General features: G+C 39.8%; 1 protein-coding gene across 6 annotated transcripts in view; it reads left to right on the forward strand.

The window, feature by feature from the left end:
• Positions 1-25,782, forward strand: part of Cyb5r4 (cytochrome b5 reductase 4) — a 67,429-nt gene that overhangs the window by 14,179 nt on the left and 27,468 nt on the right. For 4 of the 6 annotated variants that reach the window (XM_085689489.2, XM_085689492.2, XM_048435797.3 and 1 more), the window contains exons 3-7: positions 6,694-6,794; positions 9,770-9,851; positions 21,095-21,124; positions 24,276-24,336; positions 25,659-25,716. In XM_085689489.2, the coding sequence (XP_085545615.2) occupies positions 6,694-6,794; positions 9,770-9,851; positions 21,095-21,124; positions 24,276-24,336; positions 25,659-25,716 (332 nt within the window). The remainder of the gene's footprint in view (positions 1-6,693; positions 6,795-9,769; positions 9,852-21,094; positions 21,125-24,275; positions 24,337-25,658; positions 25,717-25,782) is intronic. The other 2 variants (XM_085689491.2, XM_085689493.2) reach the window with 2 other exon arrangements.

Here is a 25,782-nt window from a genome sequence, read left to right on the forward strand (position 1 = left end):
ATGAGTGAATAAATTAAGTGTGATTTATCCACATGGCATATTACCTAGTCATAAAACAAAAAACACTGTGCCTACAACAAAGTGGATGAACCTTGCAGATATGCTGCGTGGAAAAAGAAAGTCATAAGCAAGTATGTTTTGTATGATTGCACTTGTATGAAATGCCCAGAATAAGCAAACCTATCAAAATGGAATGTTTTATGTGTGTGTGTGTGTGTGTGTCCCCACAGAGGAGGAAAGAAGAATGCTTCTGAGAAAATGTTTCTGTATGTTGGTAAACTATGTACCTATTATGTAGTCTGTGTCCTCTTACAAGGATTCCTGATTCTTGACACTGTCGAGAGCATCTTCCTCTTAAAGTATGATATCTCCTGGTTTTAGTTTATCTTTCTAAATTGAAAATAGATTGTTTTCCGTGCATTATATTATTTACAGTGCTTCTCTCCTAACTCCTCCCAGATCCTTCCTACTTTTCCACCCATCCAAATCTACACTTTCTCTCATTAGTATACAAATAGACATTTATAATAATGATAATAATAATAATTAAAACACACCAGAATAGGGCAAAACAAAGAAACAGAAAAAGAGAGTCAAAGTAAAAGCCTAAGAGACATGCACATTCTCACACGCGCACACACGCACACACACACGCGCACACACACACGCACACACACACACACACACATTTTAAAAAAACCTATGTAAGCAAAATTGTAAACCATAATATATAATAAGCAAAAGATCTCTACGGTTTAAAAAAAATGAAATGTCCAGACAAAGCATTGTGAGACATAAATTCCCAAAAATACCATTGAGTTCAATTTGTGTTGGCCACTTGCTGCTGGCCATGGGGCCTGTCCTTAAGTGTGGTTTGTGTACCCTGTGAGACTCCATTGGAGAAAATGAATTTTTCCTTTGTGATCAGTTATCAATTGGAGATAGCATCTAGGTTAGGGATGGTGGTTTTTGCTTACTTCCCCTCTCAGTACTGGAGCCCCATCTGTCCTACACCTGTGCAGGCCCTGTGCATGATGCCACCATCTCTCTGAGTTCACACATGCATCAGTCCTCTTGTGTCTAGAAGGACTTGTTTCCTTGGTGTCTTCCCCCACACTGGTTCTTTCAATCATCCTGCCTCCTGCTCCACAGGGTTCCCTGATCCCTGAGGGGAAGGATTTGAGGCTGAGTGTTCCAAGGCCTCTTACTCTCTGCATATCATCCAGTTGTGGGTCTCTGTATTTGTTCCCACATATTGCAGGAGGAAGCTTCTCTGATGATGATTGAGCAAGATGTTGACCTATGAGTATAGCAGAATGCAATTGGAGTCAATTTATAGCTGTTTTCATCTAGCAGAATAGTAGTATTTGATTTTCCCCTAGGTTCATGGCCTATCTAGTCTCAGGTTCTTTGCTACACAGGCAATCTTCCCTGAACCTGGATCAAGAGCAATATGTGCTCTTAACCAATAAGTCATCTCTCCAACCTCCTGATAGTTAGTTTTGATTATTGACTTGACACAATAGAAAATTACCTGGAAAGGGAGTCTCAATGATAAAATGTCTAGATTAGGTTGGCCTGTGGATGTGCCAGTAAGAGATTCTCTTAATTGAGTTAATTGAGGCTAGAAGAACCATATTGAATGTGGCAGGCACCATTTCATGGGCAGAGCCCTGGACGGAATTTACAGGAGAGAGCAAGCTGACTCCATGCATCCATGCATTAATTCATTGCTCTCTGCTCGTGAGTATGATGAGATTTGGCTAGTTGCCTCAGGTGTAGGCAGATTTTTCTGTCCTGTCAGCCAGCTCCCAAATAACCACATGGAAACTTCTTATTTATGAAAGCTTTGTTTATAGTTTAGGATTATTTCTAGCTAGCCTTAATAACTTAAATTAACCCATATGTCTATTAATCTACATTCTGCTGTGTGGCTTTTACCTGTATTATATTTTGTGTGTCTGGCTTATTTTGTGTCTTTCTGACTTCTCCACCCTTCATCTTCCCAGCATTCTCTCTGCCCCGAAAATCCTACATAGCTATTGAACTTTTAGCTTTTTATTAAACCAATCACAGTGACATATCTTCATACAGTGTAAAAGAATATTCTACATTTCCTCATTTTTTGTCTAAATAAAAAGGAAATGAGCTGCATAGATACAATACTTTGTTTAGAGTAAAAATGTAAGTACAGCATGTTCTAACAAAAATAACTTTAAATTTGTGTCACTATGTCAAAATTCATACCAATGTAAAATATTTGAGATTAGTGGTTGTTCAAAAGTAGATTCAACAATCCATCCTCTTTCTCCTCACTATTTCTACACTATAAGAGATCCCTGAATCTAATCTCCTTTATTTAGCTGTTTCCTTGACTATGACCAGTAACAATCTGTAACCAACTTCCCTAAATTATGACAAACATCCATTGAATGAAAAGCCATCCACCCCCACCTCTTGGGAATGTAGGTGTTGTGTTCTCTAGACTGCTTTCTGTTGTTTGGGGATGCTGGCATCTTTAAGAGACCCTGGGAAAATAGGGGTAATGGCCAAGTCCATTGAGAGTTAGCTGTATTATTTGCTGTGCCGTATCTGTGCAATGGCAAAGTACAAGGCTTATCTGAAGTTTTGGCTGGAGTAGTCTGTGAAGTTGGACCATCTTAGCCAGCAGCTTTGAAGCTGTTTTGAATGCAGAACTCTGAGGAAACTGCAGAGGCACTCTGAGATGTTAGATCACCTGGGCCACCCATTTTCACTGGTGTCTGGTCACCTTCCTCTGACAACTTATAAACTTCCAAAGGTAACATGCATAGTATGAAATATAATTCTGCTGTGTACAAAAGTCAGTTAAAGATGATTTTTTTTTGTTTTATATTTAAGCAGGTAAAAGGCATCTGTTAACTTTAAAGTCTGTTTGGACTGTATAAAGAAACTGTAATATAAATCTCTATCTATGCCATATGAAAGGATGGTATGTAATAATAACTCATGAGGACTCTGTAGCCAACAAGATCTGTCATGTCTCATCCTGTCTTGGAGCTGTTCCCATGTCAAAGGATCAGCTCACACATTGCCTGCACTGTGCTCTTTTCTGTCTTCCTCCCCCATGTCTGAAGCCAAGATACTCAGGAGATCTCATTCCCTGTCAATTCTGATCTCTAGTATTCTGGAAGGATTCCACAGCCTTTCGTTAACTGTGGAAACAAAAGCATAACCTCTCCCCCAACACAACACATTGTCCAACTTCCATTTTAAAGTTATGACATTTTTAAAATATATAGATTAGTTTAATTTAGCAATTTCCATAATCCAATACCTTTTGGCAGCTATTGGGGTTTTGTACGTTAGTGTTTAAAAAATTTAAAGTTAACAAGACATCATATAGGATCCAGACTCCCTGTGTATTTTCCATTTTATGTGACTTTTTTTTATTACCTTACTCTCTTTAAAGACTTCATTATTTTTAAACTATTTTTTCTATGACTGCCTATATCCATTTTCTTTTCCATAGGTCTATGCATATTGTTAAACACACTGTAACCTATTTAGAGGGAGATTTCTATCTGACCCGGTGTTACTGCATATTTGTAACCTTTTCTGTGTGCATGAGCAAAGCCTTACACCTACCATGTGCCTTAGTTCATGGCATGCTGGCAGCTCAAGCATGCAGGCAGCTGCTGGGAGATGTGTCTCTGTACCATGGCCAGCATGAGTTTGAGACACAAGACTAGGAAGCCACGTTTGGCTCTGTTTTGTGTGTTTAGAGCTTTTATTTTATTTATTTATTTGAGACAGGATTTCTCTGTGTAGCCCTAGCTGTCCTGGAACTAGCTCTGTAGACCAGGCTGGCCTGGAACTACAAAGATCCACCTGCCTCTGCCTCCCAGGGCATGTGCCAGCTAGAACCTTTATTTTAAAGCTTCCTCAGCTCTAATGGGAAATATGTGCCCGGATATCGGGTGCCATTTGTAGTTGGGCCTTTTTGTCAGGACTACTGGCTCCCCAGTAAGGACACAGAGACTATTATTAATTATAAAGGTTCATCCATAGTTTAGGTTTGTAGCTAGCTCTTATAACTTAAATTAACCCTTATCTTTTAATCTATGTTCTTTTACGTGGCTTGGTTACCTTTACTTTGTAATGCTGTGTTACTTGCTCTGCATCCATGACTGACTTCTTGACAAGTCTCTGCTCTTCTTCCCAGCATTCTCTCTGCCCCCCAAAATTCTGCTTAGCTATTGGCCATATAGCTTTTTATTAAACCAATCACAGTGGCGTACTTCACACAGTGTAGAGTAATATTCCACAGCACTCAGGTTTGTGCCACCTTTACTTCCCTGTGGTGATGGACTGTCATCTCAATTTGTGAACCAAATTAAACTTTTTCTCAAGTTGCTTTGGTCAGGGTATCTTATCATAGCACAGAAAAGGAGACTAAGCTGTCACCAGTAGCGTTTATTTCTATGTAACCAGCAACAAGATGCTCAAATCTGCTGTTTTTTTCATGTCACATTTAACATTCAAGGTTCTGGGTTGTTTTGTTTGTCTGTTTTATTGTTAGGAAATGCCTTTTAAAAGAAGACAAGATAGGTTGGGCATAATTCTCTGTATCAAAGGAGATCAACTGATTTCTTTCCTAATTAGCAAATTACTAAGACACTGCCAAGTGTGATTGGCTCTTATGTCTTACACCAACAAAACACTAACAGTCTTTACTGCTCTTGGAGATGGGTTCTGTAAACATCCCAGCTTTGTCCATCGGAAGCGGATGGGATGTTCTCAGACCCACAGAGTGTCCTGGTCTGTCAGAAAGAAGGCAGGAGTCAAGAAGGTTGTCAACATGAAGGTCTGCGGGGCCGTGGAGAACACATGGGGTATGTTGAATGTATTGACAAAGCTATTACTAAAGCTGTTTGAAAGAAAAGCTGGCTGCTGAAACATGTGAAGCTCACGCATGGAGGACCATGTTTGGTGGATGACACCTTGGTCTTGAGTACTCTGATCAAGACTTGGTTGTCCAGAAAGTTTGAAATTTGTCTAGGAACATCCTGTGTCTTAAAAGTCCTACTAGGGGGCTGGAGAGATGGCTCAGCGATTAAGAGCATTGCCTGCTCTTCCTAAGGTCCTGAGTTCAATTCCCAGCAACCACATGGTGGCTCACAACCATCTGTAATGAGGTCTGGTGCCCTTTTCTGGCCTTCAGGCATACACACAGGAAGAACATTGTATACATAATAAATAGATAAATAAATAAATAAATAAATAAATAAATAAATAAATAAATAAATAAATTTTTTGAAGAGTATTGTTGTCTTTTAAAAAAAATCCTACTGGGGGTGATTTTGATCCTATTACCACTATATTTCTTAACTGTGAATTTTGAAGCATAATCTTTCTAAATATGATGGACTGCAGGATTCTCTGTGAATTCACCACCTTTAGTGTTTGCCTCTGTAATTTTGTACTGAACTCTGGATTGTAAGTTATGTCCTAAAATAGAAAAGCCACAAAAACTTTTTTGGATTTACAACAGCCTCCACTACCCTCCAAGATGAGTATATTGACTGAACATTTCAGGTGTTTGGGGCTATTTAAATGTATGGAAGTCTTCCTGAATGAGAAATGAGTTTTAAATATTCAAACAAAAAACAATTCTTGTTGCGCCTTTAAATTATTTTTACAGCTGAACTTATCTGCTATTAGTTTTCTGGTACAGATATAGAAGGCTTGCTTCCTTGATGAAGCCTCCAATCAGCATTTCCTGCTTTGTTCCCTGTTTGTCTATTTTAAAAGATAAAAATGTAGTTGAATGCATGCATAGATTAAATAAATATTTGGGGACGGTCAAAAAATGAAGATCTGAAAACCTTTATTATTGGGCTGCTGCAGAGATGAGGCAGGCCTTTTACAGAGCACGCTGAGTGCTCATCGGTGCTTAGCCTTACTGAAGACCTGACTCGTCAAGAAGAGATCCGTCGTCCTCATCACATTTCCACCAGGGCAGTAGATGGCAGTGTGGTGAGATTTTATTTCTGTGGTGTGTGTGTGTGTGTGTGTGTGTGTGTGTGTGTGTGTGTGTGTATGTGTGTGTATACATTCAAAAGTCACGAGTTTTTTTTGTGTTGGGAAGCAATTCTGTGTGAGCTTTTGCATTTATGTTTTGTGAGCAGAGACTGTTCTGGACAATATTTTCATGGATGTTTGAATGCTGAAAAAACCTGGTTAGTATAGTATCTCCTAAAACAAAAACAGGTTACTCATGGGTCAACTTAATAAAGATCATGTCTCCCTCCAGAGCAGAGAGCAGACACTCTTGCTGGCAGGTAGGACCTGAGTTTCCTAAAGTCCAGGTTCCTCTCCTGGAGGAATGGGAGTGTGCAGGTCCACTGGGCCCTTTGCACATAGCTCTGTAGGAATTGGTCTCAAGGAGCTGGTGCAAATGTTGCTTTTCTAGTGTGGGTATCGTTATCTTAAACTTTAGTGCTTTAACCAACAAGTGCCCTGTTGTTTTGAAGAGACCAGGAAACTGACTTGTCAATTAGCTGGCTTGCTAGAGTGGAGAAATTTCAGAATTTACAGTTCATGATACTTTGAAAAAAAATGAGCTCCTAAATGGAATGCTGGGAGAGATTTATAGGTTTTATCATTTTTAGGAAGTTCATTTGGATATTATTTCTGCTTGCTTTGGTACAGGGCTTGTTTACAATGTCAGCCCCTATATGGAGTATCATCCTGGCGGGGAGGATGAACTGATGCGAGCAGCAGGAGCAGATGGAACGGATCTTTTTAATGAGGTAAGTTTCTACAGGTGGTCAGAGCCTTGTACGCAGCGGGCTAGCAGTGCATATCTGTAGGAAGAAAACGCTTGCATTCATTTCAGATGGGTGGGCTTGAATTTTGAAATGCTGGCAGATATTCACAGGTAGAAGCTGCTCATGTGATTTTTGAAATCACTGTATCAAAATTCTAAACATGGTTTCAAGTATATGACATGTACTTTGAATCCTCTGCCAGCAAGGTTTGCACTCATCTTGATTTATTTTGATAGTGATGGTAATTGACTTAGGGAAAACACTACCAGTGGGAGAAGGGACAGCTGGATCTGCTGTTACAGATCGGTTTTCTTTTATTTAATTAATTTTTTTAGTTAACATGCAGCATTCTTGTTCTTTCCTCATGGGGGAAGTCTTATTCATCCAGTCTGTGTTACTATGTGGGACTCATACCTCTTGGAGGAAGTTAGATAAAGTTGATTAATGAATAGGAAACTTACTTTTCCTAAATTAATAGCAGAAGTTCTACATTATCTCAGAAGATGTTTGCATCAGTACCCTTTTCTCCAAATTTACAAATGAACATTAGTTTCCCCACTATTTAAAAGTTACATAGAATATGTTAGCTACCATCAATCTTGTTAGTGGTTATTCTGATATCATAATCATTAGAAGTTTAGTATCTTGCCTTTGTTTCACATTTAATTTTGTATATAAATGATAACTGTGTTATATAATACTAGGCTTTAACCATTTAAGATACTTGAATCAGATTGGGTTATTTTATGGTTGTTTTGATCAAACATAATTTGATTTCTGTTATTTTTAATACTTTATCTCTGAGATTATAGGTAGTTATTTTTGATCAGTAATTTTGATATAATTTGTTTTATATTTAAAAATACTTTGGTGCATCTGCTTTACTGTGGGACTTGTTTGCTCTGGTGCTGGTCCTCGTGTTGCAGAGTTTGCATTTGCTCATTGGCTGGGTTACCATTCCCTTGGGAGAGTCCTCTTGCTCTTTAAGAGATGTTCCCTTTGCAGTTTGTTGTTTGTTACTTTCTAACAATGCAAACAAAGTCAGTGTAAGACCGTTTGCCTAACTTGTCTGCTGTAGCTGTCTGCTGGCTCTCCCTCTTCAGCGGAAGATTCTCAATAAAACTGTATGTTCCCCAGCACCGAGTTTACATGGGACATGTGTAAGAAAGGCGGTTCTTTACTTAACACATTGCTGCATCCCTTGGCTTTAATGAACCAATAAAATTTATGACTTTCACTCACTGTGGAAATAAAGTTTTGTCTTTTAGAAGCGTCTGGTGTATTCTTTAAATGTCTGGCATCTTTTACTATAAAACTTGCCCTACACACCATGTTTTGAGTTGTACAAAGAATTTATTGGTTCATATCTTTATTGGCTTTATCTGTTTCCAGTTTTGGTCCCACTGCTGACTCATTTTTTTTGTAATTTCCTCATAACTGTTAGGCCAGTTTGATGGCCTGTTGGTATATTCAGCTCAGTCTCTGGCAATCACACTGGCTTCCCTTCCTTCTGTGTTCCCTGCTTCCTGTGTCCACAGACGGGCTGAGCTCCTGAGAAGTCATTTTTCATCATGGCCCAGTTTGAGGTCACTGGCTAGATTCTCTCATTAATCTGCACCCTTTTGTTCCACTCAAGTCCCCAGTGCAGTTTCTGGCCCTGGCACTTTAGTACTAACCAGATCACTTTCTGTTCGGGTCCAGTTTGGGTAACATGACAAATATATTCTTAAAGATGATTGTCTGAGCAGGAGCCTGCTTTGTCAGCCCTTAGATGGTTGTTACTAACAGTGAAATAAAGCTAGTCATCTGACTGGTCTTTGAGACCCTAAATAGAATAGTATGTCAGAGTAAATATTCTACCTTGAACACACCTAAGTGTCTGCTATTTTAGAGTCCTGTGATGAACAAGCTGTGTGCCCTTGCCTCCTTGGGTCTCTCTGTCTCCTGTATCTGTTTGTTGAAATCATCCCATTCTCACACTCCCAAAGGCAGGTTTACGTACAGTAGTGTGTGTACTGTAAGTAACTGCAAATCAAATTTAGTTTCAAATAATAATAAGTTCATGTCTACTTTGTAATATATTTGCTTTTAAGTGTTGTTTCCTCAGGATTATTAAGACTCTGTTAACAATATTATTTGACCTAGTTATTTTAACGTTGACTAGCACTTATGACCGTTGATAATTATATTGAATAAATTGATAATTGAATAAATGATTTTCCTTTACTGATGTCTTTGAATGTTGCATTTTTCTTTACTTACCTTTTTACAATTAAGCATTTAATTTTTTTTAGAATTTTGCTAATTTGAACAGTGTTATGCTGCTGGCATAGTGATGTGCACCTGTAATGCCAACACTCAGGAGGCTGAGGCAGGAGGATGGATGGATGGATGACTGTGAGTTAGAGGGCAGCTTGAATTACATAGTGAGTTCCAGACTAGCCTGAGTTAGAATTTTCTGTTTCATCATACAGGAAGAATATGACAATAATCTTCATATATTGTGAAGGATATTCTTCTTTTTTTTTTTGGTTTTTCGAGACAGGGTTTCTCGAGCCTGTCCTGGAATTAGCTTTTATAGACCAGGCTGACCTCGAACTTACAAAGATCTTCCTGCCTCTGCCTCCTGAATGCTGGGAATAAAGGCATGTGCCACCACCACCCGGTTGTGAAGGATATTCTTTAACATTTTGCAAATGGCAAAGAAGTTAAAAGGGCAGGTTATATCTGAGTATTTCTTTGAAATTGTTGGGCCCTCGTGAACACTTGATGGTATCAGAAACACCCAGAGGTCTGTAGACATCACTTTGAGAATAGCATTCTAAACAGTCTCTGTCTGCTGCTGGCTAGCTGAGTCAGCCTCAGAGCAGTGTATGAAGGTTTAGCTTGACTCATGGTAAAACAGGAGCATCCTATGGAGGTAGAGTCACGTTGCTTGTCGGCCATTCGTCTCCCAGGTTCATCGTTGGGTCAATTATGAATCCATGCTGAAAGAATGCCTGGTTGGCAGGATGGCTGTGAAGCCTGCTGTTCCAAAAGGTAAGTAAAAAAGCCAGTGCCTTTTAAAATAAAATTGGATTTCAATGAATAGGATTAGATAAATCGCAATATTTTCCCCATTTTTACTGGATTTCTGCTGTAGCTGCTCTAAAGGTTTTATTCAGCCTTGGTCCTTCACATGCATGCACACACATACATGTGCCTCCCGTACCCACACATGTAACAAAATGCACATGCACACACATACACGTACACAGGCATGCACCACATGAAATGGAGAAAAGAAAAATAAGGAATTCTATAGTGACTTTCCCTTAAAATGCGATATATTTTGTAGAAAGTTGCAAGGAGAAAATATCAGAAGGAAAACTGTATTTGCTTCCTTGTTTTCAGTAATCTCACATTCTGTCCTTAAACAGATTAGTGGCAGTACTGGTTATGGTTGTTGGCTGAGTATTTTTTAGTTTAGTGGTTTTATGTTTATTTTTTTAAAAGTATCTTTAGAGTTGGCCTCTCACTCTGTTATTACAGGCTAGACTCAAACTCATGATCCTTTTTCCATAGCCTCTGAGAGGTTGGGATTACAGATTTGGCAGGTGTGTGGCCCCATGCTCAGCTTTTGCCTGGTGTGATTGCTCTCACATGACCCAGAAGTTAAAGACTATAAGAAGTAATACAGGACAGTGTTGCCTCCTGTCTTCGTCCCCGGGTTTATCTTGAATCTTCCTTGTCTCTTCACCTGTGTAGTCCCATTCTTGGGGAAGCTTCTTTTAAAATATAGTTACCTCTGAGTTAGAGCTCTCCTGCAGCTGTTCAAAGTCAGATCTTCCTGATCTCTTTCAGAAGAGCGCCCTCTGAGACTTGAATGGAATTGCAGTGGCAGAAATACTTCCTATAACCCCTTTCTGTGAAGGGGTATAGTCATTTCTTTTTAGTGACTCATGACTCTTAAATTCAGAGCGGATTGGTCTGTTCAGGGAGTTTTGTAATTCGACACCTTATTGCTGAAAGTTTCTCTCAGTAAACTCCTGTGTAGGTCCTTAGGTTTTAGATATACACAGGAATACCCATGATCACATAGGATAAGAGACAAGTACTTAGATCTATAAGAAGCAAAGTTGGAACTGAGCCCCTGTTTATGGCCTGCTCTTTAATGAAAAGTGTATTTAACAGCAAAGGGAGATGTTGGATTGTCTTGTCTGTCGTGGCCTTTTTTATAAGATGATAAGGGAAAACAAAAAATTTTCCTCTGAGAATCTGGCCAAAGTTCTCAAGGTTGTGAGGAAGCCCTACCTGGTGTGTATTGAAGCCATTATTCTAGAACTTAGTTCTTATTAAAAGAAAACCTTCATTGTGCTTCCAGCCCAGCAAGGAGGCCAGGAGCTCTTCAACTTAGATTTGTCTCCCACTTAGGTACTATCAAGGATTTATATGAAAGCAGAGGGGAGAAACGGTTGTGATGGAATGACAAGAAAGAATTTTAGGGTTCTTAGTATAGCATAGGAAGCAATGCACCTCTTCACAGATTGCATGTCTTTTCTTTCTCTTCTTCCTTCCTTCCTTCCTTCCTTCCTTCCTTCCTTCCTTCCTTCCTTCCTTCCTTCTTTTTTTTGAGATGTGTAGAGCAGGGGTACCTCAGGTTTGCATCTGTCCTTTATGCTCTGCCTCCTGAGTGCTGAGATTAAAAGTGTGCACCACCATTCCTGACTGTGCAAGCAAGCTATCTTCATTTCATCTTATTGCAGTGCTGAGGATTGAACCTAGGGCCTTGTGATGCTAGACAAGCATTCTGCTACCGATCTACAATACTAGCAAGTTTATTTTTGAGGGATGCTAGCATGCTATTCATTAGGGATGTTAAACTCATATTAGAAGAGCACTGACTGGTAGAGCTTGCTTCAGTCTCGATAGCCAGCCGCAGACCCTGCTTGCATGGGTGCTGGAGGATTTTCCTGAAACCACTCTGATTCTCTGTTACTAGTTATGTACCAGTGTGTCCAGACCTTTCCTAACCAACCAGTTCTCACCTGAGAATTCAGACAGGCCATTTACCAGTTTGAAGTAAGTTTGGAATTTAAGCATATTACCTGTGTGATCCCAGGAACCTCAGACCAAGAACTAGTCTCTCACTACTGATTTCCCAGCATACTTAGCAAATGTCTCTGTGGATCTGTAGAAGAACATGAGTCCAGCCTGAAACACTTCCCACAAACATAGGCCAGTTCCAACGTAATAAGTCAGAAATAAATGGCAGGTGTGCTGTTGAGTTTTGTTATTCTTCTTTAGAGCAAAGATAATTATGCTTTAAATATTAGAGAAATGAGATTGAATTGATAACCTTTAAAATGGGTTGCTGAAAGCAACCGTGCAGAATTGAAAATAACTAGAACTAATTTATAGGAAGGAAAAACGAAGCAGGAGAAGTCAGAGCTCATCATATGACTAGTGCATAGGTAAGGCAAGGTGGAAAACTTCAGTGCACACAAGATTGAAGAGCAGAACTTATGCAGAGCCGATTACTGGACACAAGAAGATAGAAAACATGCAGGAGACATGGAGTCTCCTAAGCCTGAGGCTTGTAATCACATTTCTAGAAGTTGTGGTGAGAATGAGTAAGGACAATGCACAAAGGGGCTAAGGCCTAGAACTTTTCAGAATTAGTAAAAGTCAGATATTGAAAGTTCAACCAACCGCAAACAAGGTGAGTAACAATAGCATACATGGGGACTCTTAGTGTGAAAGTGTGAATGATGAGAAGATGGGAAGTATAACCAGAGGGAGGCTCACCAACAAAGTGACTCACACACAGCAGTGAGTTTAGTGCTGACGACTACACCTGAATTCCCAAACAGCAGAAGAGGATTTTAAAAAATAGAATAAAGAGACTTTGAAAGTATTGAGGGAAAGCAACTGTCCAACTGAGTTCCTCTGAAGAAAAGTTAAAACAGTTATACATTAGATCAACAAAAAACCAAACCCCACCTATAAGAGTAGAACCAGGGGATAAGGAAATGAGGGCTTTAGACTGTATCCTTTGGTGTAGGAGGTCCTTCTGTTTATGTGTTGCTTTTATTGGTTGACTAAAGAAACTGCCACGGCCTAGTTTATAGGACAGAACTTAGGTAGGCGGAGAAGACAGAACTGAATTCTGGGAGGAAGAAAGCAGAGTCAGAGAGCCGCCATGGAGCCACCAGGTCAGACATGCTGAATCTTTCCCAGTAAGCCATGACCTCATGGTGATATACAGATTATTAGAAATGGGTTAAATCAAGATGTAAGAGTTAGTAAGAGGCTAGAGATAATGGGCCAGGCAGTGATTTAATTAATACAATTTCTGTGTGGTTATTTCGGATGTAAGATAGCCTGACAGCCGGGACGAAAAGCAGCCCACTCCTCCGTTACTGTCCTCGTCAGAAAGGACTCAATTATAAGCACTTGGTTTGGGGAAGGACAAACATGTTTCTTAGGAAAAAAGGTATGAACTTTTAGAAACAAAATATAAAACTTCCTTTTCTATTCCGTCTCTCTTCCTGCTACTGATTACTGATGCAATGTGACCTTTGGAAGGAGCGGAGATTCATAGACAGATTTGGGTTTAAGTCTCATCTCTGCTACTTAGAGATCTACTTACAATAGATCTTAAATGCTTTCTTCATTAGTAAAATGGAATATAAGAATAAGCACTGTTAGCCAGGTGGTGGTGGTACCTGCCTTTAATCTCAGCACTTGGGAGGCAGAGGAAAGCAGATTTCCGAGTTTGAGGCCAGCCTGATCTACAAAGTGAATTTCAGGACAGCCAGGGCTACTCAGAGAAACCCTGTCTTGAAAAATCAAAACCAACCAATCAAACAAACAACAACAAAACAATTAGCACCCTAGACTAGGGAAATGGCTCCATGGTTCACTTGACACACAGCATACAAGCCCAACAATCTGAGTTCAGATCCCCAGAACCCAAGTGAAAGCTGCAGGTAGTAGTGTAGCATCTGTAATCCCAGATTGCTCCTACAAGGAGATCAGAGACAGGGACAGGAGCTAGGCTGACTAGCCTGTACCCAGCTAACCTGGTTTTATAGCAGGACCAATACTCAAAGGCTGTCCTGTGTCCTCTACCTGTGTGCCATGGCCACATACCAACAGGCACACACATGGCAACGTACATATTTCATATACTTGAACACAGGAAGGAATGTTTTAAAGTCATTGTGTGAATTAACTGAAGCAAAATTTATCAGTCACCTAGAATCTAAGCCATGAGTGTGTGTTGTGGGTGGCCGTGGTGGCTAGAAATGCCACTGCTGTTTCTGTGACCCTTTGCTTCCCTAGTTATAACAGTGAGGCTGTTTTTTATTTTTCAGTGTATTTCTACAGTCGTTAGAGGTGAGCTAGCATGTAATGCTGGTTTTGTTCCTATGAGAGAGCATTCTTGTTATTGACAGGTCCTGTGACAGTGAGGAAGAATCAGCCTGTATGTGTCAGGAATATTTGGGGAGTAGTAGTGGACAGTGATCGAAGCAACAAATCGTTCGGAAGCAAAGACAAGAATTTCACAGAGCAGAAAAGCAATGTTTGTGAGCAAAGGGACTTTTTTCCTTAAAAATATTTTATTCAAAGTATTTTGATCTTTTTTCTGCCCCAGATCCTTCCCACCTCTCTGTCCACCCACCTACCCATCTTTGTGTGCCTCCCTTTCTCTCTCTGAAGCAAAGTGAAAATCAAAGAAAAAGAACAATAAGACAGAATAACAGAAAACAAAGACTCTGCAAAAATGAGCAAAAAACTGTGGAGACTGTTTTCATTAGTCTTCTACTCCTGGGCATGGCCTGCCCTGGAGAGTGGTTGACCTAGTGACACTCCTTTGGAGAAGACTGGGTTTTCCATGGTCTGCATGTACCAGCTGCAGACAGCTCCTCGCGGGGATTAGAGTCCTGTGTCTTTCCCTCGCGGTGCTGGTACCCTGTCTGGCCTGAGCTTGTGCAGGTCCCACGTGTTCTCCCAGTCTCCCTGCATTCACGTTTGCATCAGTACTGTTATATCTTGGAGACATTGTCTCTCTGGAGGCATCCATGAGCCTTTAGGGGAGGGGGCTTAACAAAGACTTCTATTTAGGGCTGAGTGCTTCAGAGTCCCTTACTCTCTGTCCATTAACAGGTTGTGGGTTTCTGGTTAATTCCTATATACTGCAAGAAGAAGCTTCTCTGATGATTGGTTAAAGGCACTGTTTTGTAAGAATAGCATTAGTATTCATTTTATTGCCATGTTCTTGTATCAGAATTGATATAGGTGGGTCTTATTTCTATTTGTTGCTTTCATTGGTTAATTAATAAAGAAACTGCTTGGCCTGATAGGTCAGAACATAGGTGGGTGGAGTAGACAGAACAGAATGCTGGGAAGAAGGCAATGAGGCAGACGCCATGACTCTCCTCTCCGAGACAGCCGCAGGTTAGAATCCTCCTGGTAAGCCCCCACCTCGTGGTTCTACACAGATTATTAGAAATGGGTTAGATCATTATGTAAGAGTTAGCCAATAAGAGTCTACAGATAATGGGCCAGGCAGTCTTTAAATGAATACAGTTTCCGTGTAATTATTTCGGGTAAAGCTAGTCGGATTTCTTTTGCAACACAGAGTTAGCAGTAGGTTTTCTTTGACACTTGTGACCTATTTAGTCTCAGGTTTTTGACTACTTTAGCAGTGTCAAGTCTGGGATCCATTTCATGGAGTGGGCCTTAATTTCAATAGAAAAGTGGCTAGTTACTTCTGTAACACTTGTGCCACTATAACCCCAGTATGTATGGAGGCATATGACTGTTGGATTGTGGGACTTGTGGCTGGGAGATATTGATGAGTACCTTTGTTCTCCTGTACTGTGCAGATCAGTCAGTAGCTTTTAATTGGGCATAGGTTCAGCTTCTCTGTGTTCAATGATGTAAGTGTTGTCTTCATCAACAGGACCCTATCATCAGATTGTGGACAGCAACCTGTAATCTTGACAATAGCCTCTGATGTTTTGGTGGGGGTACCATAGGTCCCCTTTAGCCCTCAAGTAAAGAGACTATTAAAACCTAGTCTTAAGATACCTTATTGTGCAGACTGAGCAGAATGTTTAAAGGAACTAAATAGTTAAAGAGAAAAAGTTGATGGTATACCAGAAAGAAGTAAACGGCTTTAGCAGTAAGTAGCTTGTATGCCTCTCAAGGAGGTGCATTCGGCTTACCCGTAGTAGAACTCCAGAATGACATGGGAAGAGAGCTTGCATCAGGATGGCTGAGGACAGATGGTGAAGAGACTACCTGCAGTGGAAGTTGGTGGGGGTGGTAGAGATGCTGAAGAGGAGTTTTCTACAGTGACGTTTTTTTAGTATCAAAGACTGGATTTTCATAATGACATAGAGTGAGCAATGTATTCTGCTCATATTCACCTCCTACTTTCCCTCACCCTCTTTTCTTCTTTGCCATCTCATATCCACAATGTCCTAATCTCTTCTACTAAAATTGTTTACATGAGGCAAACTGTCAGAACCCAATGTATAAGTCCCAGAATTGGCATTTTGTGTGCATTTCCACATGAAGCAGTTCCAGTTCTCAGTTTACTTGATTTATTATAGTGTGGTCCTGATGAAAATTCATGCCTGGATATCCCAGAATGAAAACAGCAAAGCCGGCAGACCCAGAACCTAAACCATTGCAAGATTTACTGTGATCAGGCAAGAATTCAGCTGTTTATTATAGTCCTTTATTTAAAAGGTATTATAGATTGTATTGTGCCTTAGAAAGATTTATTAATAATAAATTAAGGAGAAGTAGAGACCATTTATTGATAATTTGTATCACAGAAGCACCAGATTGTCTGATAAATATGAAAAGATGAGTGATGTTCTGCCTTTGTTCTCTGATGGCCATGATGGTTGTCGGTCATGTGTTGCTATGACTAACACACCAAATAGGATGTACTGTAAATACACACTGTACTTCAGCTATTCATACTTCAAGTGTGAAAAAATGTGAAGTATCAAAGTGAAGTATCTCATAATTGTTATATTAATTACACATGAAGTAGTAATATTCCAGGTACAATGTTAAATATAATATAGTTTATTTCTTGCTTTTACTTTGTTAATTTGGTTATCAGAAAATTTTAAATTATGCGTTAAGTTGCATTATATTTCTTTCGGGGAGCACAGTTTTAGATCATAAGTGTATTTTAACACTTTAATGCCATATTTAAAAAATACTCATATTTTTCAGTGGCAAAGTATATCTCAGGAATAGTCTTAATCTCCCATTGCTTTTTTCATATTTAATCTATGTATTTAGGTTTCATAACCATTTTCTAACAGTGAACAGTTTCTAGTAAACAGCTAGAAGCACAGACTAGAACACCCAGAGGGACAGGACAGTTAGGTATGTGAATTTAGAGCTGCCCTAACATTTTGATTTAAAAGTAAAACTGTCGAGGCTTATAGGCATGTGTACCTTACTTACTAAGGACAACAGAATTGTTTGCCTGGCTAATGTTGTCCACTTTTGAATAATTCATTGCTTCTTTATTCTCAATGCATATCAATTGAGGTTGATTTCCTGCTCAAGGAACATTGTCAATACTTAGAAGCATTTTGATTATTACAACTAACCTGGATGCTGCTGGTGTTCTTGTGGACAGAGGCCAGGGATGCTCCTCATAGCATACAGTGCCCAGGACAGACTCTCATGACAGAGAATTATCCGACTCAAAGCATCACTAGTGCTGAAATGGGGAAACCTTTGTATGTGCATTGGTAGTAGTAGTAGTTGTTGTTGTTCTTACTATTACTATTTTAGCATGGCATCTCATCTAGCCCAGTCTGGTCTCAGACTTGCTGTGTAGCTGAGGATCTCCTGGCCTGTATGTCCTGAGTGCTGGGATTGAGGTGCTGAGCCATTAATTTCAAGGAACCATGTTGCCATGCGGCTCTGTCAGCAAGCCCAGGACAGCTGGTGAGTGGGCTGACTGCCAGTGGAGGCTCAGCTTTGGTGGAGAGTTAGTCCAAGGTTCTTTTCCAAAGCCTTCGTTTCCTTTTTGGTAAAATGGAGACAGTTTAGATAGACAGGCAAAGCACAAGCTTACAGGACAGCAAAGCTTCCATGGTGTAAACACAGGCAAGCGGACTTAGTGAAGCAGCCTATACCAGATGAGACATGTGCACACTCGGTTGTCTTGCCTTAGTTGGTTCTTGCTGCCTTAGTGCTTATTGTCTCCGTGAGTTTTTGGTGTTTATGTGCGTATATGTGTGTGCTCACACATGCTAGATTTAAGGGAGGTAATTTGTTATACAGGACTATTCTCTGAGCCAAACTACTGCCATCTTCAAGAGTCCTCTGAACAGATCACATAGCTGGGCTTTGTTAACTGTTTCCTTCATTCCTAGAAGGAAGAGCAGGGAGAGTCATGGACGTTACTCACTTGAGAATTCAGCCATCCTTCCCAACTAGTTGTGTGCAGTTCTACCTGAATTACACATGGCCTTGGGGGGTCTCAGAGAAGGACTAGGGGACATAGGTGGGGAAGGAACTGGGGGAAGGGACTCTATATACACAGCCATGGAGATGTTACCATCCATACTGGGTCAGACCTTTCAGCATGGTTGCTGTAAGGTCACCCGTGCTCTTGCCTGTGACTCTCACTCATTGCTCTTAAGTAAACCTGAAAACTCAGTGGCTCCCAGAGTGAACTTTAGTAGAATCATAAGTTGATGTGTCATTGGAACACAGGAAGAAGGGATTGACATTGTTTCTCTCTCCCCTAGGGAAGGAATTCTAGCAACATAATTCAAGTTAGGGGGTGAAACAGTTAGGAGACAGATGCACATCTGAACTGCAGTTGTGTCTTGCAGTATTGCAACAACTGACTGATGTTTATTTGGTTAGTATTTATTTTGCTTTCTGGCAAAGCTGATTTGGGGACATGTGTATGTTCACCCTTGTCACTCCTGTCTCTGATCTGCCCTTTTCCTTACCCTGCCACACTAAAGAAGAATTGAGTGCTGTTGGCTTCCAGGGTAACCTCTGAGTGACTAAGCCCTTGGAGAAGAGGGGCTTTGGCCAGGCAGAACATTGCCATTTAGCCAACATGAGGAAGAGATCTCAGTTTGCTTTTTCATAGAGACTTCCAAATAATGCAAGTAGTTATGAAAAGAGAATATTGCATTTATTCTCAGGGAAAAGGTTTTTCTTTCCAGCTAAAATGATGCAGATGTAAATGTGTTTAACATGGAGAAGAGTTTATATGGCTCAGCTTTTTAAAACTTTGACTGGGGTAATTTTGAAGGTAATTTAAATAATTTAAAAGCAAACTTTCTTCACACTGGAATTTCTTATATTAAAAAATGGGGAAAGGGTACTTCTGCAGAATCCATTAAGTTCCAGCAGACTGAATTCTGTGCATATTAAGAAAATAGTCCTCTGATGTAATTTTTTTCCTAGAAACAAATTACCTGGAATAATTTTCAAAATCTATGAGTGCCTTGGGTAGAAACAGATTTTTTTCATGACAAATGAGATTTATCAGATTGCTGGCTCTGTAGCACACTGAGATGGATTTAATATACAGTGCTGTGAGTTTGCTGTTTGTTCTTAGGTGAAGCAGATAATCACAGCTGCAGAGGCCATAGCAGGTAAACTGGAGGGCAGTTAGGACCAGGCAGTGGTCATCAGTGCTCCCTTACAAATGGCAATGGCTGGATGTTCCTTTGGCAGTGATGGCAAAGGCCATTTGAGGTACAACTTTTATGGTGTTTTAAGTCTTGTATGTTTTTAGGAAGTATTAAACAACAACATGTGAAGGAAAATAGAACTGGATTTGCAGGGAGACAGATTCACCCTTGACTTTGGTGAAGAACTCTGGATCCTTCTAGGCCATGGCCTCTTATTTTTGTTCCTGAAGAAGAGAAGGCAGTAGTTTGTGGTGTATTATAAGAGTCCTCTCGGTGTAGAGTTAGTTTTATTAAAAAGGGAAACGATGACAAGGTGGTCTTCTTAGTCATGGCCACTTTGTGTTGGGTGAGTGAATTAGAGGAGTGTATGGGATTTGGATTATTATAAATTAGAAGACAGAAGATTTGAAAGCACAGCCTGGCACACACCTGTAACTCCAGCATGTGGGAGGATAAGAAAGAAGGGCCACAGGTTTGAGGGATGGAGGACACTTTGATCTAAGTACATTTCTTTTTCTTTTTCTTTTTCTTTTTCTTTTTTATTTCTGTTTTGTTGTTTGTTTGTTTTTTTTTATTTGTCAAGACAGGGTTTCTCTGTATAATAGCCCTGGTTGTCCTGGAACTCACTCTGTAGACCAGGTTGTCCGCGAACTCACAGAGATCCGCCTGCCTCTGCCTCCCAAGTGCTGGGATTAAAGGGTTGCACCACCGCCCGGCTTACATTTCTTTATAGCACAGTGATGCCATTCTACCGTGTGTCACCTTTCAGTCTGACTCCGTGACGTGTTATCTTAGCTTGTCATCCTTTAAGGCCCCGACAGCCTGCTGAGGGGTTAAAACCATAGTTGTGTCGCAGTTGTTCTTACTAAGATATATGAGACTTTGGTGAATTGACTGCTATCCTGAAAGAAAATACCTGTTGAGGGTTTTCTGGGTTGTAACTCTAATAATTGTATTATAAGTATATGTGAAAGTTTTAACATATTTATCTCATTTTGGCCACTTTATGTTTATAACAGTATACATACAGATATAGACACACAGACTGATAATAGATAATAAAACCTCGTTGGAGTGTTAATATTTGTATTTTATAGAATATAATCTAATAAATTGTTTTCTTTATATTAATTTAGAATATGACATCTCAGACAAAACTTGGGGTATATATGCTCTTTGGAGAAATAATTTGTGGCTCAGTTGTAAAACACATGCTTAGCATTCTCAGAGTCCACAGATGTATTGCCAGCACTTGGGGGTAGGGGTCAAGAAATATATTTTCCAAGATACTAAGGGATGTGGATTATGCAGAAGACATACACACATACACACACATGCACACATACACGCTCACATGCACACACACACACACACACACACACACACACACACATGCACAGAGCCCTGGGAAGTGTCCTGATGATCTCCAGAGACCACACTGACTCTCCGTGTCACAGTCCATCTCTGCCCTCACACCCTAGAAGAAAGCAGCCCTTTGAGACTGTTAATAGTTTAACCAATAAAATGACTGGGTAGTCTCTTTAATGATATAGTATTCTTACCTGACTTTTTCCTCCCTGAATCATCATACAGACTGCCATGAAGGAAAGAGAGTCTTAAATGGTAAGTCATTTAAATTAGTGATAAACTTACATGTTGTTATTGCTTCACAGAATTATCTTGGGTATTTGGATTAAAAAAAATACAAAAGCTGTCTTTGCTTGTCCAAACTTAAAGGATTTACTAGAACTTTATGTGTCTCTTATTTCAACTATTACTTTTAAAACAGTTACTTTTATGAAATCTCTAAGCCCAAAGCATAAATGCTTATAGTGACTAAAGCAGGACTCAGGTGGTCCCCTTAGGTGTGTGTGTGAGTTCACACTGGTGTCAGTACACAGATCCGTGTACCATATTAATCTGCTCTGTTCCTTGACTGAGCAGCATGGACATCACGGTTGGCACCGCCCCTTTCACACCCAGTTGAGGTGTGGTGGTTCATACTGATAATGAGTTGCACGGGGCTCCTCTGACTGAGTATATTATTATACCTGTAGATCCTGATTTTTTTTTCTCCCTCTTTGCAAAACAAAGTTACAGAAATAGGGCTAGCAAGCTAGGTTTTCAGTAGAATCACCTTTTTTTAAGTGTGAAAATAGCCTGTAACTTGCAACGTACGATGTTTGAAGTTGTCATGGTATAACACTGCAGGAATGCAGGAAATGCAGGACTGCTCTTAGGCTCATCTGATGGTTGGCTCTTCTGTGATGCTGCAGAAACAACCATCCTCCTTGTCTGTCACATGTCGCTTTCAGCATCTTTACTGCAGTTGCACTGTATTTAATGTTTCAATTAAAGATATTCTTAGATCTCACTCTCCAAGTAATGTGGAACCATTACATGTTGTGACTTGGATTCTCTATAGTAATGGGGTATAGTTGTATCTATTTCCGTATATGTATCTGTGTATATATGTATATATCTGTATTTTGTAACTGTTTCTCACGTTTAGCTCAGCTAAGTTGTGTGGTAATTCTATATTATGTTTGTGAATGTAATCTGCCTGCTTTCTATGTCGTTATTTCAACAGTTGATTAAAATCCTGAGTGAGATAGATGAGTTTTATTTTATAGTAAGGCCCAGAGCCGCTAAACTGGCGTCATTCAGTCAACCAACACTTTGAACGTTCTTTTGGAACACCTGACTTACTCTGCTTTGACATAGACTTATCCCTGAGTCTCCAGAGAATGTGGTTCTACGGTTTCTTTTGGCTCATGCCGAAAACAGGATAGATTCTGTCAAGTTTGGCCTTGCTCTTTAATGAGCTGTATTTCTGTGCTACTCTCTTGAATTTTAAAAGGTATCTGGAAATGGTCTCTTTTGTGCTTTCCTGTTGAAGAAGAAAAAGCAATGGTTTGCATAAGGTGCCAGTGCTGGCACCAAGCTTATGTCCAGCCTTTTTCTGATCTTAATCAAACATTCAAGATCGTACAAGATCAAAAATGACTGGAAATGTATGAATTCTGTTGATGCTTTTTCCTCACAGTAAATTTTAAATTTTGATGCATGTTTTTTAAGAGACCACCAAAAGAAAAATTACAATCTTTTAATGAAATATCTTTCAGCACTTACAAATAATTTAATAAGACTATCTTTTTCAGTGTATTCATTTTAGAAAAAGATGCTTGTTGCTCCTTCTTTAGTTATGAGGCCTTGTGGTCACATCTCCAAGGCTCTTGGTCTGAAAACGTAGTGTGCTCTGCATAGTTACAGTGGAAGAGATGAAAGCTGAACAAACCAGACAGGCTCCACCGAGAGCCTCATTTCAAACAGTATTGCTGTTTTGCATCTGCACTTTCCCTAAGCCTGAGTATACAGGAAGTTCTGAAAATCTCTAACCTCTCACCTGGAAGTGCTTCCAACTTCAGCCTCCTGTAGTGGCTGTGACTAGTCTGTGATTGCTTTAAGGCTGTCTGGATAACTGGGTTTTTTTTTCCTGTAGTTTGAGACATGTTAACAAAATTATAGTTTCTTTTTAAAAGTTACTTACCAGCAGTCCAGACACAAACAAGGCACTCCTCTGGAGGGAGGAAACAGTGCCCACAGACTCTCCAGAGGGCTTCCCTGTCTCATAGCTCTCTGAAATGACTTGAAAACCAGTTGTTGTAGCCCTTTAAAGGCCCTGCTGATGTAGACACATGTGAATTAATAAAATGGAAAAAGAATACCACATTGGTGTGCTAGTAGAACTGCAGTACTCAAGCACTGTGGTAAGATGTGTCAATTTCTACAACTGTGCCGGCATTTTAAGTCAACCTGGTACAGCTAGAGTCCTCTAAGAGGAAGAAATCTCAGTAGAGAAATACCTCCATAAGATATGGCTGTAGGCAAGCATGTAGGGTATTTTAATAAGTGGTTGATGTGGGAAGGTCCAGCTGATGGTGGGTGGTGGCGTCCCTTGACTGCTGGTCCTGGGTGCTGTAAGAAAGCTGGCTTGAGTAAACCTTACGGAGAAAGCCAGGAATAACTCTCCTTTGTGGCCTTTGCGTTGGTTCCTGCTTCCAGCTTTCTTCCCTGACTTTCCTCAGTGCTAAACTACTGTAGGTCAGTAAGTGTAAATAAACTTCCCAAGTTGATTTTGATCAAGATGTTTTATCACAGAAATGGAACCCCTAAGACAACGCCATTTTGACTAAAACTAAACATGCATGCATGCATACTATATGCCCACCAGAATTGTAGATTTTGTTCTTTAAAATGTGCATGCCAGTGTGCAAGAAGGTTTATAACCACGTTCCCATAATAGTACCTGTTCAGGAGTGACCAGAATGCTTATCAGTAGAAGAGTGAGTGAATTGTAATTAATCATACAATGCATTATTTTTCAGTATAAAAAGAAACAGACTAATTATGCACTTAACAGAATGACTAAAATCCCAGGAAATTCTAGGTTTGACTTGTGAGAACTGTAATGCATATAAGGATGAACAACAACAAAAGACCAAACTAAACCGTGGTTTATGATCCCTTTTTATATAGTATATAGTGCCACTAATATATGTCCATTGATTTAAAAACTAGTTTGGTGTCATAAGTCACAATAGTGGTTACCCCTGAGAGAGAGCAAGCTATAGGAAAATACCCAAAGAACATGCTGGTGACAAGGGTCGTTCTTGCTTTATGATTTAGTAGAATGTTTATTAAGATGTCCCTTATGTATGTGTGTACGTGAGTTAAGTGTGGTGTAGATAAATTACTGTTTTTCTTTGTGAAGGCATGCTTCCCAAGAGCCAAGTGACAGATACACTGCCCAGGGAAGGCCCTAGTTCTCCAAGGTATGCACTCTTCTTTACATTTCAAAGTGAGAGCAGTTCTGCCCAGACCCACAGACACTGCAGGAAGGAACCAGCACAGGGGTCGGTTTCTTGCTTACTGCCAATTTTCCTTAGCACACAAATGGCAGCACCTCATTTATCAGATGGGTTGGAGAATAAGGTTGTTCCATAAGTGATTTTTAGATAACTGAAGTTTGATCTGTTTTAAATATTTTAAACCACTATTTTGAAATGATTTTTTTTATGGTAAGGTGATAGTGACTCACACCTTTAATCCCAGCAATCAGGAGGCAGAGGCAGGTGAATCTCTGTAAGTTCAAGGCCAGCCTGATCTGCAAAGTGAGTTCTAGTACAGCCAGGGTGGTTACACAGAGAAACTCAGTTTCAAGAACAAAAAAAAAAAAACAAAAACAAAAACAAAACCAGTAAAAAGAGTTTTTTCTGTTGATAAAATGTATGTTCAGGTAGGAAGTTTAGAAAACATAGACGCAGATGCCGAACTCTGGGGCTGACTTACACAATACTTTCACACACTACATTTGTAGTATTGGTATTATCGTCTCGTCTGTGAGCGATATCTTTTGTTGTTAATATTCTGTGAAAATTTTTCTGTATTCCATCACATAGCTGTACCATTGTTTATTTCAGTATTCAATCTTTATATGTCTATTTTGGTGGTGTTTTTAAATTTAAATTTTAATGGAAATTCTTTAATATTTGACAACCTTGGACATGAGCCCTCACCTTTCACCTTGGTTGGAACAGGACTTTTTCCCCGTGGTGTTTGCTGCCATATGTGCTGAGGGCAACTAGTCTGTGAGCTTTCAGGGAGTCTCCTGCCTCTGCCTTCCATTTTCCCACAAGAAAACTGGGATTACAGATGTGCACTCCCTCATCAGGCTTTAGGTGGACTGTGTGTATTTGAACTCTTGTCTTGATATTTATTTAGCAAGTATTTCCCACTGAGTCGTCTTCCCAGCTCAAGAATGAATTTCTTTAGTAGTGATATTTTCATTATAGAGAAGGAAGGCAGTGAGCATGCAGATTTCTTTGTGCTCCTTAACAACACATGTATGTATTCTGTTATTACGCTGAGAAGATTTTTAGAAGAATGTATAGCCTTTATTTTGCCCATATTGGTGGTCTATTTGGAAATAAATGTCAGGTTTATCATGATGACTGTAACATGTTAAGGTTACCATGTAGATACAAGTTTTACCTGGAGAAGTCTATTTCCCACTGTGGATTTTAAATGTTGACAATTTCACGTGTTATCGCACATCATTCTGGATGTTTTCTCATTTCACTTTACTGTCTTACAGTTATGACTGGTTCCAAACAGAGTCCTCAGTCACCATTGCTATATACACCAAACAAAAGGTAAACATTCCGTCGAAAACAAGAGGAAAATAAATAGTAAGGATTAGTTGCTTTTATTTACATGCA

This window comes from Myodes glareolus, chromosome 4, assembly GCF_982192425.1.
Source record: "Myodes glareolus chromosome 4, mMyoGla1.1, whole genome shotgun sequence".
In the NCBI taxonomy this organism is placed as follows: Eukaryota; Metazoa; Chordata; class Mammalia; order Rodentia; family Cricetidae; genus Myodes; species Myodes glareolus.